General features: G+C 38.4%; 1 protein-coding gene across 1 annotated transcript in view; it reads left to right on the top strand.

The window, feature by feature from the left end:
* Window positions 1-11025, top strand: part of efhd1 (EF-hand domain family, member D1) — a 123849-nt gene extending 112824 nt beyond the window's left edge. Inside the window, exons 3-4 of the mRNA XM_043701978.1 lie at window positions 6484-6618; window positions 8183-11025. Of these exons, the coding sequence (XP_043557913.1) occupies window positions 6484-6618; window positions 8183-8314 (267 nt within the window). The 3' untranslated portion in view covers window positions 8315-11025. The remainder of the gene's footprint in view (window positions 1-6483; window positions 6619-8182) is intronic.
* Window positions 11026-12551: the final 1526 nt, after the last annotated feature.

The raw sequence follows: 12551 nt of genomic DNA, 5'->3' as shown, positions 1-12551 counted from the left end.
GACATTTGGGCAATAGCCTTTCATCAGGAATGTGGAGGGGGAAGGGGACTGAGAGATGAATGAAGGGGGTGGGGTGGGGGTGTGGGGCTGGGGTAAGGTAAGTGGAAAGTAATTACGATAGGTCAGTGGGGAGAGTGGAGCAGATAGGTGGGAAGGAACATGAGCAGGTAGGTCAGGTCAAGATGGGCTGGCAGGAAAGCTGTCATTGGTTAAATTTGCGGTGGTGTCTAGGCCCCAGTGAATTGTCCAGAAGCTGCTATGTGTATTAAAAACTTGAGCCTGCTCCATTCTGGTACAGAGATATCTTGACTGTTAAAAAGACGCTTTCTCAAATGTCTGAGAAAACTGGCATGGCAGGAAAATAGTTAATGACTTGTTCAAAGATAAGTTCATTACAGTTCTTGGAGAATCCAACATGACATGAAAGTACACTTCATCATCATTCTTTGAGTGGTGAGTGTGATTCCAGGATATGGAAGGGATATTCTTATGACTTGATTAAAAAATGTACAATTCTTTCTGTTGTATTGAAACAGACATAGCAATTGTGTGGCAAGAAAAAGTTTTAACTTTGTTCAAGAAATACACAGAAAAATAATTCTGGTAAATATGCAACCTTGTCACCATGTACAATGACCTGACCTTGGCAAAACTGAGGAACAATAATGTTTTGTGTGTATAAGAAAACAGCTGTACATTCTTATTTAAAACGGCACACTTGGAGAATAGCTTTTGGAATGAAGTTTATAATATTCCCATGACTTGTTAGGATTTAATTTAACATGATTCACTCCAGGATTGACTTGTTTTTAAATGGGACCTTCTACAAGTAATTAGTAATTACTTCAAAATAACTTGATGTACTTCATGCAGAATTTACATTTAGTAACTGAAGGGTGTGGTATTTTCACTTTGGCTTAATTGAGCAGTTTTCACATTTGTACCAGTCATATATTCTTCAGGTGGATCCCAAAAATGTTATCGTGCAGCCAACAGAAACCTTTTTAATAAAAAGGTTTTTCTGCTCAGTTTGTGGAACAAAATGGATTTAACAGAAAATAAAACTTCGGAGTGAGGAGATCCTGCCTGAAATAATTGAGAGCTTTATTGTGCTCTAATATGATAGATTGCATTAGGTATCAGTGGCCATTAATTGATGTAATTTGGACCAAGTCCTGAGCACAGATGATCATGCTCGAGTAGCCAAGCTGCCAAGCATTCAACAGTGGTCACAGTTCATTCATTTTATGGAGATGTTTGTGAGCATTCAAATGTGATCATAGTTTGTTAAGTTTCTGTGTGCAGACATACAGGGGATCATAAACAACTCCCTACGGGTGATAACGTAAATAAGCGTACATAAATGTTGCCCTATATTTGCAAATGTTTACCCAGCAGCAACTCTCTATTCTGTTTCAACTGGCATGGTACGCATCCTTCTGATCATTCCCTGGCACCCCTGTGCCCCTCTCGACCATGGTATTGAAAAACAAGAGATGTTCCACCAGCGGAACAGGTTTGGGGAAGGCGATCAAAACCAATCATCAATAATGTAAATACGGTGATACTGAAGAAATAAGAATGCACTGGAATTAAATTTAGTAGTACATGATGAGGAGATGAAAAAATGACAGTTTGACCTGCTTCCTTTGACTATACCTTTCAACAGCATGACCTCTACCACCAGAAGGGACAAGGGCAGCAGATGTATGGGAACAATATCACCTGCAAGTTCTCTTCCAAACTACACATTATCCACACTTGGAAGTACATCATTGTACTTTCGCTGTTGGATCAAAAACCTTGAACTTGTTTCCCAGAAGCCTCCATCTACTTGCCCGTTGTTCTAGAGTTGCTGAATACTGAGATCCTGGAGCTGAGGGAATAATGTAACCCAGGATGACAGCAACAACTCACATCACACCTGCAGCTCCCCATCTGCGTTAACAAGGTGCTCGACAGGCTGCTGACAAAAGTTCTCATAGCACAGAGCATGGTCCTGTCTAACATCCAGGCTTTGCTACTGTGTGAGTCAATTGGACACCCAGCAAGTTTTAGACATAAAGGGGCAAAGTTGATAAAAACTGTGTAAAATATAATCAACACACAGGAAGAGAGTCCTTTGCTGCAGCCCTTCCTTTATAACAGCGACAGCTTTCTATGGTTAGTTTGTTACTTTTTTGGAGTCATATTGGTAACAAAATATATACAGTGGTTTTCTGGTTTGTCTTTTATTGCAGATTTTGCCTTAGTGGAGTTGGGGATGAGGAAAAAGAGGCTGACAAACATCCAGTCTTGATATGCTTTATGAATAGTCAGGCATACGGTCAGTTTGGAAAAAAAATCTTTTTTGCAGTTCATATGCTGCTGATTATTTTAGCTCTTCTCATTGCTTCCTCATTCTGTGGTGTTTCTGCTCACCACCTCTTTTGAGTTCTAACAAGACTTTGGTGGCTGCCTTTAGATTTCACAGGAAAGTGGTTGTAATTGGCAATCCGGAGCCAGTTAGAAGGAACTGAGATATTAACAGACCATCCTTTACATTGACCTCTCAAATAATGATTAGATCTTTTGCAGGATATATAACTTTGGACGGGTGACCAAGTATAAAGATCTTTTTTCCAAATTAGTTAATCTGTCTGGGAATATCATAAATGTCAAATGGATACATTTTCAAATAAAAATGAAATCATACCCCCAAATCCAGTTCATAAAATAACTAGTTTGATTGATGTTGTGGCTTTTCATTTCAACTTCTGTTTTCTGTTCCTCACTCCATATGAGTAGAGGATCATGACTCTGACCACCATGTGACCAATCAACTGACTGAGCCCACATTCATGGATTGATACCGCAGGCTGTCCTTGACTGACTGTGGGACCCTTGACTCAGAGCTGCTCCCGTCAGACTTTGAGACATGGCCATTTAATTGATGCACATTGTGTTTTATTGTATGTTCCACTGGCACATTATGCAGTTGTGAGATTGACATTGCAAGGTGCTGACAACTATGACAACTATTCCTGATGAAGGGCTCCTGCCCAAAACATTGATTTTCCTGCTCCTCGGATGCTGCCTGACCTGCTGTGCATTTCCAGCACCACTCTAATCTTATCTATGACAACTGCCTGCCTTAGGAGAGGCACAAAAGGGTAAAACAGAGCGATTGTGAACTTTTACATTCTGCCTGAGGGGTCAAAGAACAAAACTTAAGGCATGATAAGGTAAAGCAAAGATGCTGTAAGCAGCAAAATAGAGTATGAAAAGAGCAAGGGAAGACCCATAAGATACACCCTGTCCAATCCTTAAATTGTGTGTTTGTCGTTGTGCACAAAGTATCATGGCAGCAGCATTGCAATGAAAAGTGCTGGTACACTAAGGTGCAGCATGGAAGTGCAGAACTGTATTATATGTGAATAGGAGGAATGCCATGTAGGTGCAGTGAGGCTGGTGAATGTCCCATTACCAATGTCTATGAATGGAGACTGCAAGCTGATAGCTACCATGACGTATACCATGAGTTTGAGGATTGGTATCCATAGATGAAGCCTGGAAGAGCAAACAGTAAGCTGGTATCACCCAAGTTAGCATCCCTCTGACTTCCATATTGGCAATTGCCATCTTCTAGTTTGTATCTTGCGTGTGGGACAATAGGAAACATGCTTATCGAAGAGGTAAGTTTAATGCATGCAAATGAGAATATCTCTTACTACTCAACAGCAAGAATCTCATCTCGCCATGCAACACTTTGTTGGAAAATGAGACCTTTAAGTCTCAATGTCAAGAATTCCCCCACTTCTGATCTTCTACAATTTTCTTACCAATCATCTGGGAATTACAATTATCTGGGAAGATTTCACATGTTCAAGCTGACTGCTCTCCCAGATCAAAAAGAAAAGCAATGCACTATTTAAAGAAGAACTTTGGTGTTCCTCAATATTTATCCCTGAATCAACATAATAGTATAGTGCTGTTTTTGGGATTTTGCTGTACATAAATTGGCTGTTGTATTTTCTACATTTCACATGACAATACTTCATTTATCTCCTGACTGTCCCTCCAGTACCCAACACAAAGTCATAATCATAAGCAATTGATTGATCAAGAATCGTTCTTGGGGATAATATAGCATGCAGCACCATGGAGTGGTGGAAAGTTGATATGTATTTTCAGGTAGGAATGGGGTTCCCCACACTCACTGATCTCCTGATTTTATTTTTCCTGTTTTATGGTAGTTCCCAAATGGAGATCATGCATTACTCTCAACAAACAAGGCTGTGGCATGTATTTTTATATGCCCATTGTTCATGCTGCTTGGAGATTTTGGAGGAGAGAAAAGTTACCTAGTAGCCTTCTCAAAGGCTTTCTTTTGCTAATGAAAGACTATAAGGGCATGGCATGGAATTTCAAATGTGGTAAACAGGCTGGAAACTAAACCCAGTATTTTACCAAGAGGACAATGAATGAAGGCAGACCACAATTGTGCCTGTTTTTATTCAACATCATGAACTGTAGCAACTGTGCCAAGAGAGAACTAATTTAGATAAAATCACAGAAATTACTATATTACCTATTTTGTTGATATCCAACTTTTGGCCAAAACATCCAAAAACTTTATACATTCTAGCAACTTGCCTTTGAAGTCAAACTCAGTCTATTACAAATCTGCCTAGTCAAGGATAACTGTCTGTTTTGCGCAGAAGAAGAAAGATACTTATTTGGCTTCTTTTATGCTACTTTTGGGAATGGGATTAGTGGGAACAGTTTCCAATCTGACAACATTAGTTATGAAATGATCAGACAATTTCAACATCTTTTAAAAAAAAGTTGTGCATAAGTAGAGTTCGTACTCGTTTTAGCTAAAATTTCGTTTCGTAAATTTTAACTAAGTGGGTATGGTAACTCGCAAACCCAAATTTTTGCACAGAGTGACTCTCAAACTTAGAAAAAAGTGTAATGTAGGGGATGGAGACCTCAATTTCAAAATCCCACTTCTGTAAGTTTAAAAAAATTCATTGCTTGCTATTTCACACTGTTGACATTAAGCCAGAGGATTATCATTACATGATCAATGCTGAATTGATTTCTCAACTTTTCATTATCACAGTGAATACCTGCCAGTTCACAGTTTGACAGCTTGAGGTGATTATAAAAAATTAAACTGGGACTATGAATTCCAGCGTTTGTTCTTTCTAAGTGATTTATGGATGTTCCATGCAACCTTTTAAAAAATCAATAAGTGATATTTTTTAAAACACTGAATTCATCAGTAGTCACTTTAGAACTTTATTTGATCTTGGCATGGATCCTAAAGTCTACCATTCTGGGTACTGGGTGACTTGGCATAATAGGTGTAAAACAGAAGGGTGGTGTGGTTGGATGAAATGGTTTGGCATTAGGTAAGTAAAAGGCCTTAAAGATGGGTCAAGGGCATAGGACTTTGAACGGCCAATGGGGATAACTGGGAGGAGCATAGATTGGTAAGAGGGGTAAGGGGGTGGAGCATGACGTGACATATGCAGGAGTGTGGGTGGAGGGATGCACTGGAAATTGGTGGCAGGTGAGGAGGTAAGGGCTGGAAAGCTGGCTTTTTGTTTTATTCCTTTGTGCATATATTCAATGAAGTGCTGGAGCCCCAAAGCCAATCTGCTTCCACCTGCAGCAGCGTCTGGGGTCACCTGCTACAACTCCATGAAACTCAGCTCACCTGGAACAGCAACCTGAATTTCTGGTCCACTTTCCTCCAGGTCGGGTCTCCACATCTAGGAATTGTTTCAACTCCACTATTGGTTGACAAGCAAGAATTCAGCCCCAGAATTTCATGCTTTCACATTTTTGTGATCATTTTATTGTTTTTTTTTCGAACTGAGATCACGAATTGTTTCATGAAGATAATTGTCTTGAATTCGAACTAAAATCTAAAAAAACTCATGATTCATTATGGAGAGTTTGAGCTATTGTGAGAGGCTGAATAGGCTGAGGCTTTTTCCCCTGGAGCATCGGAGGCTGAGGGGTGACCTTATAAAGGTTATAAAATCATGAGGGGCATGGATAGGGTAAATAGCAAAGGTCTTTTCCTGGGGTGGAGCAAGACTAGAGGGCATAGCTTTAAGGTGAGATGGAGAAGATTTAAAATGGACATAAGAGGTAACTGTTTTGCGCAGAAGGTGGTGCGCATATGGAACGAGCTGCCAGAGCAAGTGGTGGAGGTGGGTACAATTACAACATTTTAAAAAGCATCTGAATGGCTTAGAGGGTTATGAGCCAAATGCTGGCAAATGGGACTAGGTCTGATTGGGATATCTGGTTGGTGTCGATGAGTTGGACCGAAATGTCTGTTTCCATGTTGGATATAACTGTATGACTTTATATCCCAGATGCACATCGAAATTTTTACACTGAGATTTGCTGTTGGAGCTTTCCTAGGGGTTAGAGTTGATGACAGTTCACCAATTTGCTCAGTGTACCTGTACTTCTTTTTAGTTTCTTCTGATCTTCCACAAGGCGGCAGCAGGCGAGTTGGAGGAAGACAGTGGGTTGATGGCTCTCGCCAGGCTTTCAGAAATTGATGTCTCAACCGAGGGGGTTCAAGGTGCCAAGCATTTCTTTGAGGCAAAGGTAAAAACTAACTATCAGATCAAGACTGAAATATTTACAAGGCAAAAAAGTATATGAATATTTTGATTTTAACACAGCGGACTCTTGGGAAAAGTGAGTTTCTAAAACTTGAGACCTGTTCGAAAAATTTCATCTGAAGTCCAACTTTAACAGTAGTGAAAATGGTTCCAAGATAGGAAGAAAGGGTCATGGATTGCCATAAATGTAGTCAGAAGCCAAATGGTGCTCAGTGGATAACAGTCTTGCTTTTGAGACATAAGATTGTGGACTCAAGAGCCACTCGAGAACGTAGCAAAAAAACATTTGCCTGACACTTCAATCCATGTTTGAAGGAATGCTGCACTCTGAGTGCCACCTTTTGGCTAAAATGTTAAACCAAGGCTCTGAATGCTCTCTTGAATGGATGTGAACATCTCCATGATATTTTCCTGTCCTGACAACAAATTATCCCTCAATCAATATATAAAAAAACAAACTATCTGTTGTTTGTGAGAACTTTTGGTGTGCAAAATTGGCTGCTGCATTTCCTATTTTACAATCAGCATTACACTTAAAAGTACACAATTGGCTGTAACGCACTTCAGAGCAACCTGAGGTCATGAAGGCTGCTACATGAAGCCTGCATTTGCAGCTACCGAATGAATTTAATTGTGAGATATTAGCGTCAAGTGCCCCATCCCAAGGAATAACTTTCTACTTGGAATATTCCAAATGTACAGTCTTGTGTACAGATCTTGTGCATTTAAACAGTTATGAACAAGACAATTGTTATATGTTTTATGCGGGTCGAACTTTTAACTTCAGCAAAGTCGCTCTGTCTTTATTGAGAGTTTCTTGCACACGCGAAGGTGTGTTTCGATTCTGAGATTTCTATTTGTCCATGGGATGTAGACATTGCAGGAAAGATGAACATTTATTGTTCACCTCAAATTGCCATCAAACATTTTTATGGCCAACATCCAACAACAAATCAATGAATAATGTTACTTTAACAGCTTTCTTGTTGGCAGGAATGCTAATCCTTTTAGCTTCAACCCCATTATGGTTAATTTGAATATGGCTAGCCAAAATCACACCAATTGAAAACTTTATCATGGATGAATATTTCAAACTTGAACTCCAAAGTTCTGAAGAAGAGTCATACTGGACTCAAAATGTTAACTCTCTTTCTCTCTCCACAGATGCTGCCAGACCTGCTGAGTTTTTCTAGCATTCTCTATTTGTTTCAGATTTCCAGTAGCCTCAGTATTTTGCTTTTATTCCAATCTTGAAGGTGGTTAAAGAGAAAGAGGCTGCTGTTTGGGCAATTGAGCCACATGACTTACAATTATTGGAGCAAGTTTCCCTTTCATCCAGATCACAAATGACAATCTCTGGTGATATCGTGAATAATAAAGTGGGCACTGATTGACCACTGACTGCAATAAGGCTGGCAGTTATGCCAGTGGATGCCTTTCCTGTAGTTGGAGGGTAATGTAGTTCTTCAGGGAGAGGAAGGGACATGCAATTGTTTCAAGTAATTCACAAAATCCAATTGCCTAAATTAATTTGCACTTGTTTCTAGGCTCAGGCTCTGACAACTGGCAGCAGGTTTGAAGCTGAAATCAAAGCCGAGAATGAGCGGCGCAAGCGTATAGAAGAGGACAGGAAGCAACGAAGAGCAGCCTTTAAAGAACTGAAGGCCGCATTTATGTAGAATTTCCTGTGTTTTATCCAGCACAACCATTTGTACAGATTTGTAAAACACAGAACTGAATACTAACAGTTGGATAACTAAAACTTGCACTAAGTACTGTTTCTCGGTTGCCATTTTATTTAAATTTAGCCTAAAGTTCTAGACTTGTAACTTTTTAGTTGTCTAACTGATTTGACTCCATACATAAAGCCTCAAATTTGCAAATGCATTATTGGCACAACAAAAGTAATCATTTCTGGTTTAGAGTAGTTTGCTTACCAATTCAGAGGATGATCATAATCACTTCTGTCCCTATTCATACTGTTCAAAATTAATGGCTCAGGACTGTGCTTTTGTAGAATTTAATGCCTCTTAGAAAAGCTGCATTAAATTGTACACCATTTGAAGTATTTTTGAATTTATCTTCTGTAGTCTTATTTTTATATATATAAGGTATACGTATATATAATCTGTAGTTCATTTGGGCACAATTTTAGACCATAGATGCAGAATATGACTTTTTTCAATGGTATTCATGAAAACTGCTTTTTATTTTAAACAAGTATTTAATCCAAAGACCAATAATGATTTTAACAAATTAATCTGCAAAACTATAAAAGAATAGATGCTTAAAATTGTGTGGATAATAAGTTCAAAATGTTAATATTGTATCAATATTGAATTAAGTCTCTGTAACTAAACATTTTAGCTAAGTTTTGATAATAGTTGTAAATGGGTAATGTGTTGGTCACAAATTGTACATTTTCTAAATATATGTTGAATTTTAATTGTACAAATAAGGGAAACTTTGTGAAATAGCAGGGTATGTGTATGAACTTTCCATGGCACAAAGCAACAAGATTTAGAGTCTTGTTCATGTTTGCCCACAGTAATTCTCCAGCCGACGGAGTGGTCAGAGAGTGTCCGAGTCTGATAGGTTTGTAAAACAGGAAGGACCTTGCCAGGCATTAGGACAACCTACATTTTGTGATTTTTAGAAGATTGTTAAAAGCTGGTTATTTTTCCGACTGTTCTCTTAGAGAGTGATGGGTGCTGCTTGGCTTGGCAAACCTACGGAAATGAAGGAGATGTGAATATTGAACACTGTGGCAGGGCTCAGGTCAAAAATGCCCTAATTTCATTCCATTACTTTAAAGTATCACTTGTTTTTAACAATATGAGCATGTGATAAATTACTGATTGGTCTGTATTTTGACTGTCCAGTTAATTATTTGCTGGAACAAAAAGATTCAACATTTTCTGTAGTCCTTTTTTAAACATGATTGTCACCTTATGTGTATGCTTTGTGGAGTTTCTTGGACAGGAACCATTTTGGAGCAGAAAACATTTACGTTGCAATCACTTCCCACCTTTTTGGCCATCTAACCAAGAACATTCTAATGACTATTTTGGCTAATGTGTGTCCTAATCAATGTGATGTTAGCCTAGGATCCCATGAGAATTTTTCATTTCTTATTTGAAGATGGACTTGTTAATGTCTCATAAAACTTCACTAAAATAAATATAATCCAAAAGGAAAACATGTTGAATGGCATTCTTAAATTATGTGTTAACATATGTAAATTATGAATGAGTTTGGTTACGCATGAAATCATTTCAAATCTGGCCTTGTTGCCATTATGTTTTCAATAAATGCTGTATTGTCCGAAAGAACCTCAAAATGTTGCAATCTACAGGCCCTGTGTTACCTGAATCTTAGAGGCCACAAATGGAACAAAAGGAACTGTAAACCTCAAGTTTGGTTAACATACTGAAATGATTTTTTTCTCCAACCATGTGTCAATTACTTATTTTGTGTTAGGGATGGAAAGTTAGTTAGTGGAAAGAAATGAGAGGGAAAACACTGACGTTGTTTTACCAGGGTATATAAGGCACCAATTTTAAACAGTACACCTGAGGCTTCTATTAGGTAGCAAGCACAATGATTATAGGGAGCCTGATTTAGCACTGATATGAAATGACTAAATGGTTATATAAGATTGGGGACACAGAGGTATATTTGTGAGGAAGGCAAAGGTGACTGTAGTGATTTTATGATAGTGATGTTAAAATATTTGAATTCTATAGATGAAGTAAAACATGCAACATGCAAGTATTTAAATGCAATTTACTTAATGTTTGTAAGCAAACTTTTAAAAATGGATTGACTTGATGGTTTGCATTTTAAAGGATGATTTCTTCCGAGCTTTGTTAGAATTCTTCCTCCGTGACTCAAATGTCTGCAATTTTTGTTCACTTGAATGAATCCTGAATTATTGCTCTTTTGCAATAATAACTGTTATGGTAATGTGCATCTGCTAGTCATGTGATAAAATCATGCCCCTAGCAAGCTGTGTTTTTTTTGTAGAATGTCACCATTAAGGGTTGCTATAACATTTTCACAAAGCATGGGAAGATGGGGATAAATTATTAACAGTCCAGGTCACCTGGTGGTCAGCTGAAATTAAATGGAATGAAATCAGAAAAGATAAAGCCAGTTTTATCTGGATGTGATGCAGAAAAATGTTGTATATTTAAAAGCAGGAGTCTAGAAGCAGAAATTTTAAACATTAAAGCATTACTATTAAATATGTTAATGCTTTAATTTGGGAATTATTTTGGGCAGGAGCCATTCTTTACGAAGTCTGAGTTTCACAATTTTTTAAATGTTATAATATACCTGCTGTGTTAATGCTATTTAAAATCATATTTTTGAAATAATAAAAGATACTAATGATCTTCCATTGTGAATGTGAACTTATTTTCTGCACGTTCACACATTCATGTCTGCTGAATTCATGAGGAGGAAGTTAGGACTGAAAATGCTGGAGATCAGAGCTTAAAAATGTGTTGCTGGAAAAGCGCAGCAGGTCAGGCAGCATCTAAGGAGCAGGAGAATCGACGTTTCGGGCAGAAGCCCTTCTTCAGGAATGGGACTGGAGTGATTCAGGAATGATTCCTGAAGAAGGGCTTATGCCCAAAACATCGATTCTCCTGCTCCTTTGATGCTGCCTGACCTGCTGCACTTTTCCAGCAACACATTTTTTAGCTGCTGAATTCATGAGGCTAAACTACAAATCCAATTCACATCTGACAATTGTATTTGATTCTGTAGTACAGATTGCTCCAGTTCTAGGATATGAAAATACAGTTATTAAGTCCAGAAATGTAATTACAGTAAATAGTTTAGTCAAGCTTACTTCTCAACATAGTAAGCACAATGTCAACCTTGCAGGTATCCATTCAGTCATATCCTGTTGGACCTTTGACCCTGACAAGGTCAAATTCATCAGCCTTCGAAAATGGGACACTGAACTGTACCAGTTGCTTCTGATGCAGCCATCATGCCAACTTACTGCTACCTGATAATTAACATGTTCTCAGCATCCAGCCAACACCAACTCAGTGTCTGCAAACTTCACAGGATCCAAATTCTGAATATGTTAGCAAGAGTTAAAGCTAGCCTGTACAACATAAAAGCAACCTGTACTTCATAGTGAGAAGTTGCAATGTGGCTAGAGTCTTGAAGATACAGTCATTCCGCTATAATGCGCGATTCTTCAATGCGAATAGAAGGATTTAGACCATTATTTGTAGAACACAAACTTTCCTTACCTGTATTAGCTATAATGTGATTCCAGTCCCATTGGTTTAAATGGTGTTGTTATTAGACATTTTTGAGAAGATTTGTAGCTCAGGTTGAGGTTCTGGGTGTAAGTTTGCTCACAGCGAGCAAACTTACACCCAGTGGTGCTTTTAGTACACAATATTCTTAACACAGGATCACATGGGAATGGAACTACCGGAACAGACTGTAATCCAAAATTATCAGCGTCTGATTGGCCAATAGCTCATAGCCAGTCAAGTGGACAATGATATTTCCACCCCCAGAGCCCTTAATCTTGGGGAAGGTCCAGTTATGGCCTTCCCTAACAAAGGTGAAACTGGGCTGTTGTTAACCTTCCAACAATTATGATAATCATTGTCTTCATCAAATACCTCTAACATGGTTTCTTGGGTCAAACATCACTGCCATTATGATCTGGTCTGAGTGTTTCCCTGTATTTTAACCCTTTAACACATAACACTAAGACTGGGTTCGTCTTCAGTCAGCTGTTTTGAAGCCTAATAACAACATTAAGTATTTAAATGTTATACAATCTCAGACTTGCACACAGTTTGGGTACTCTGTTGACTGATGTTACAGCTATATTGACTGTAAAACACTGGACAGATGGCAAAGATAAGATGAGGACCT

Source organism: Chiloscyllium plagiosum, chromosome 13 (assembly GCF_004010195.1).
Source record: "Chiloscyllium plagiosum isolate BGI_BamShark_2017 chromosome 13, ASM401019v2, whole genome shotgun sequence".
In the NCBI taxonomy this organism is placed as follows: domain Eukaryota; kingdom Metazoa; phylum Chordata; class Chondrichthyes; order Orectolobiformes; family Hemiscylliidae; genus Chiloscyllium; species Chiloscyllium plagiosum.
This window is presented reverse-complemented; position numbering and strand designations above follow the sequence as displayed.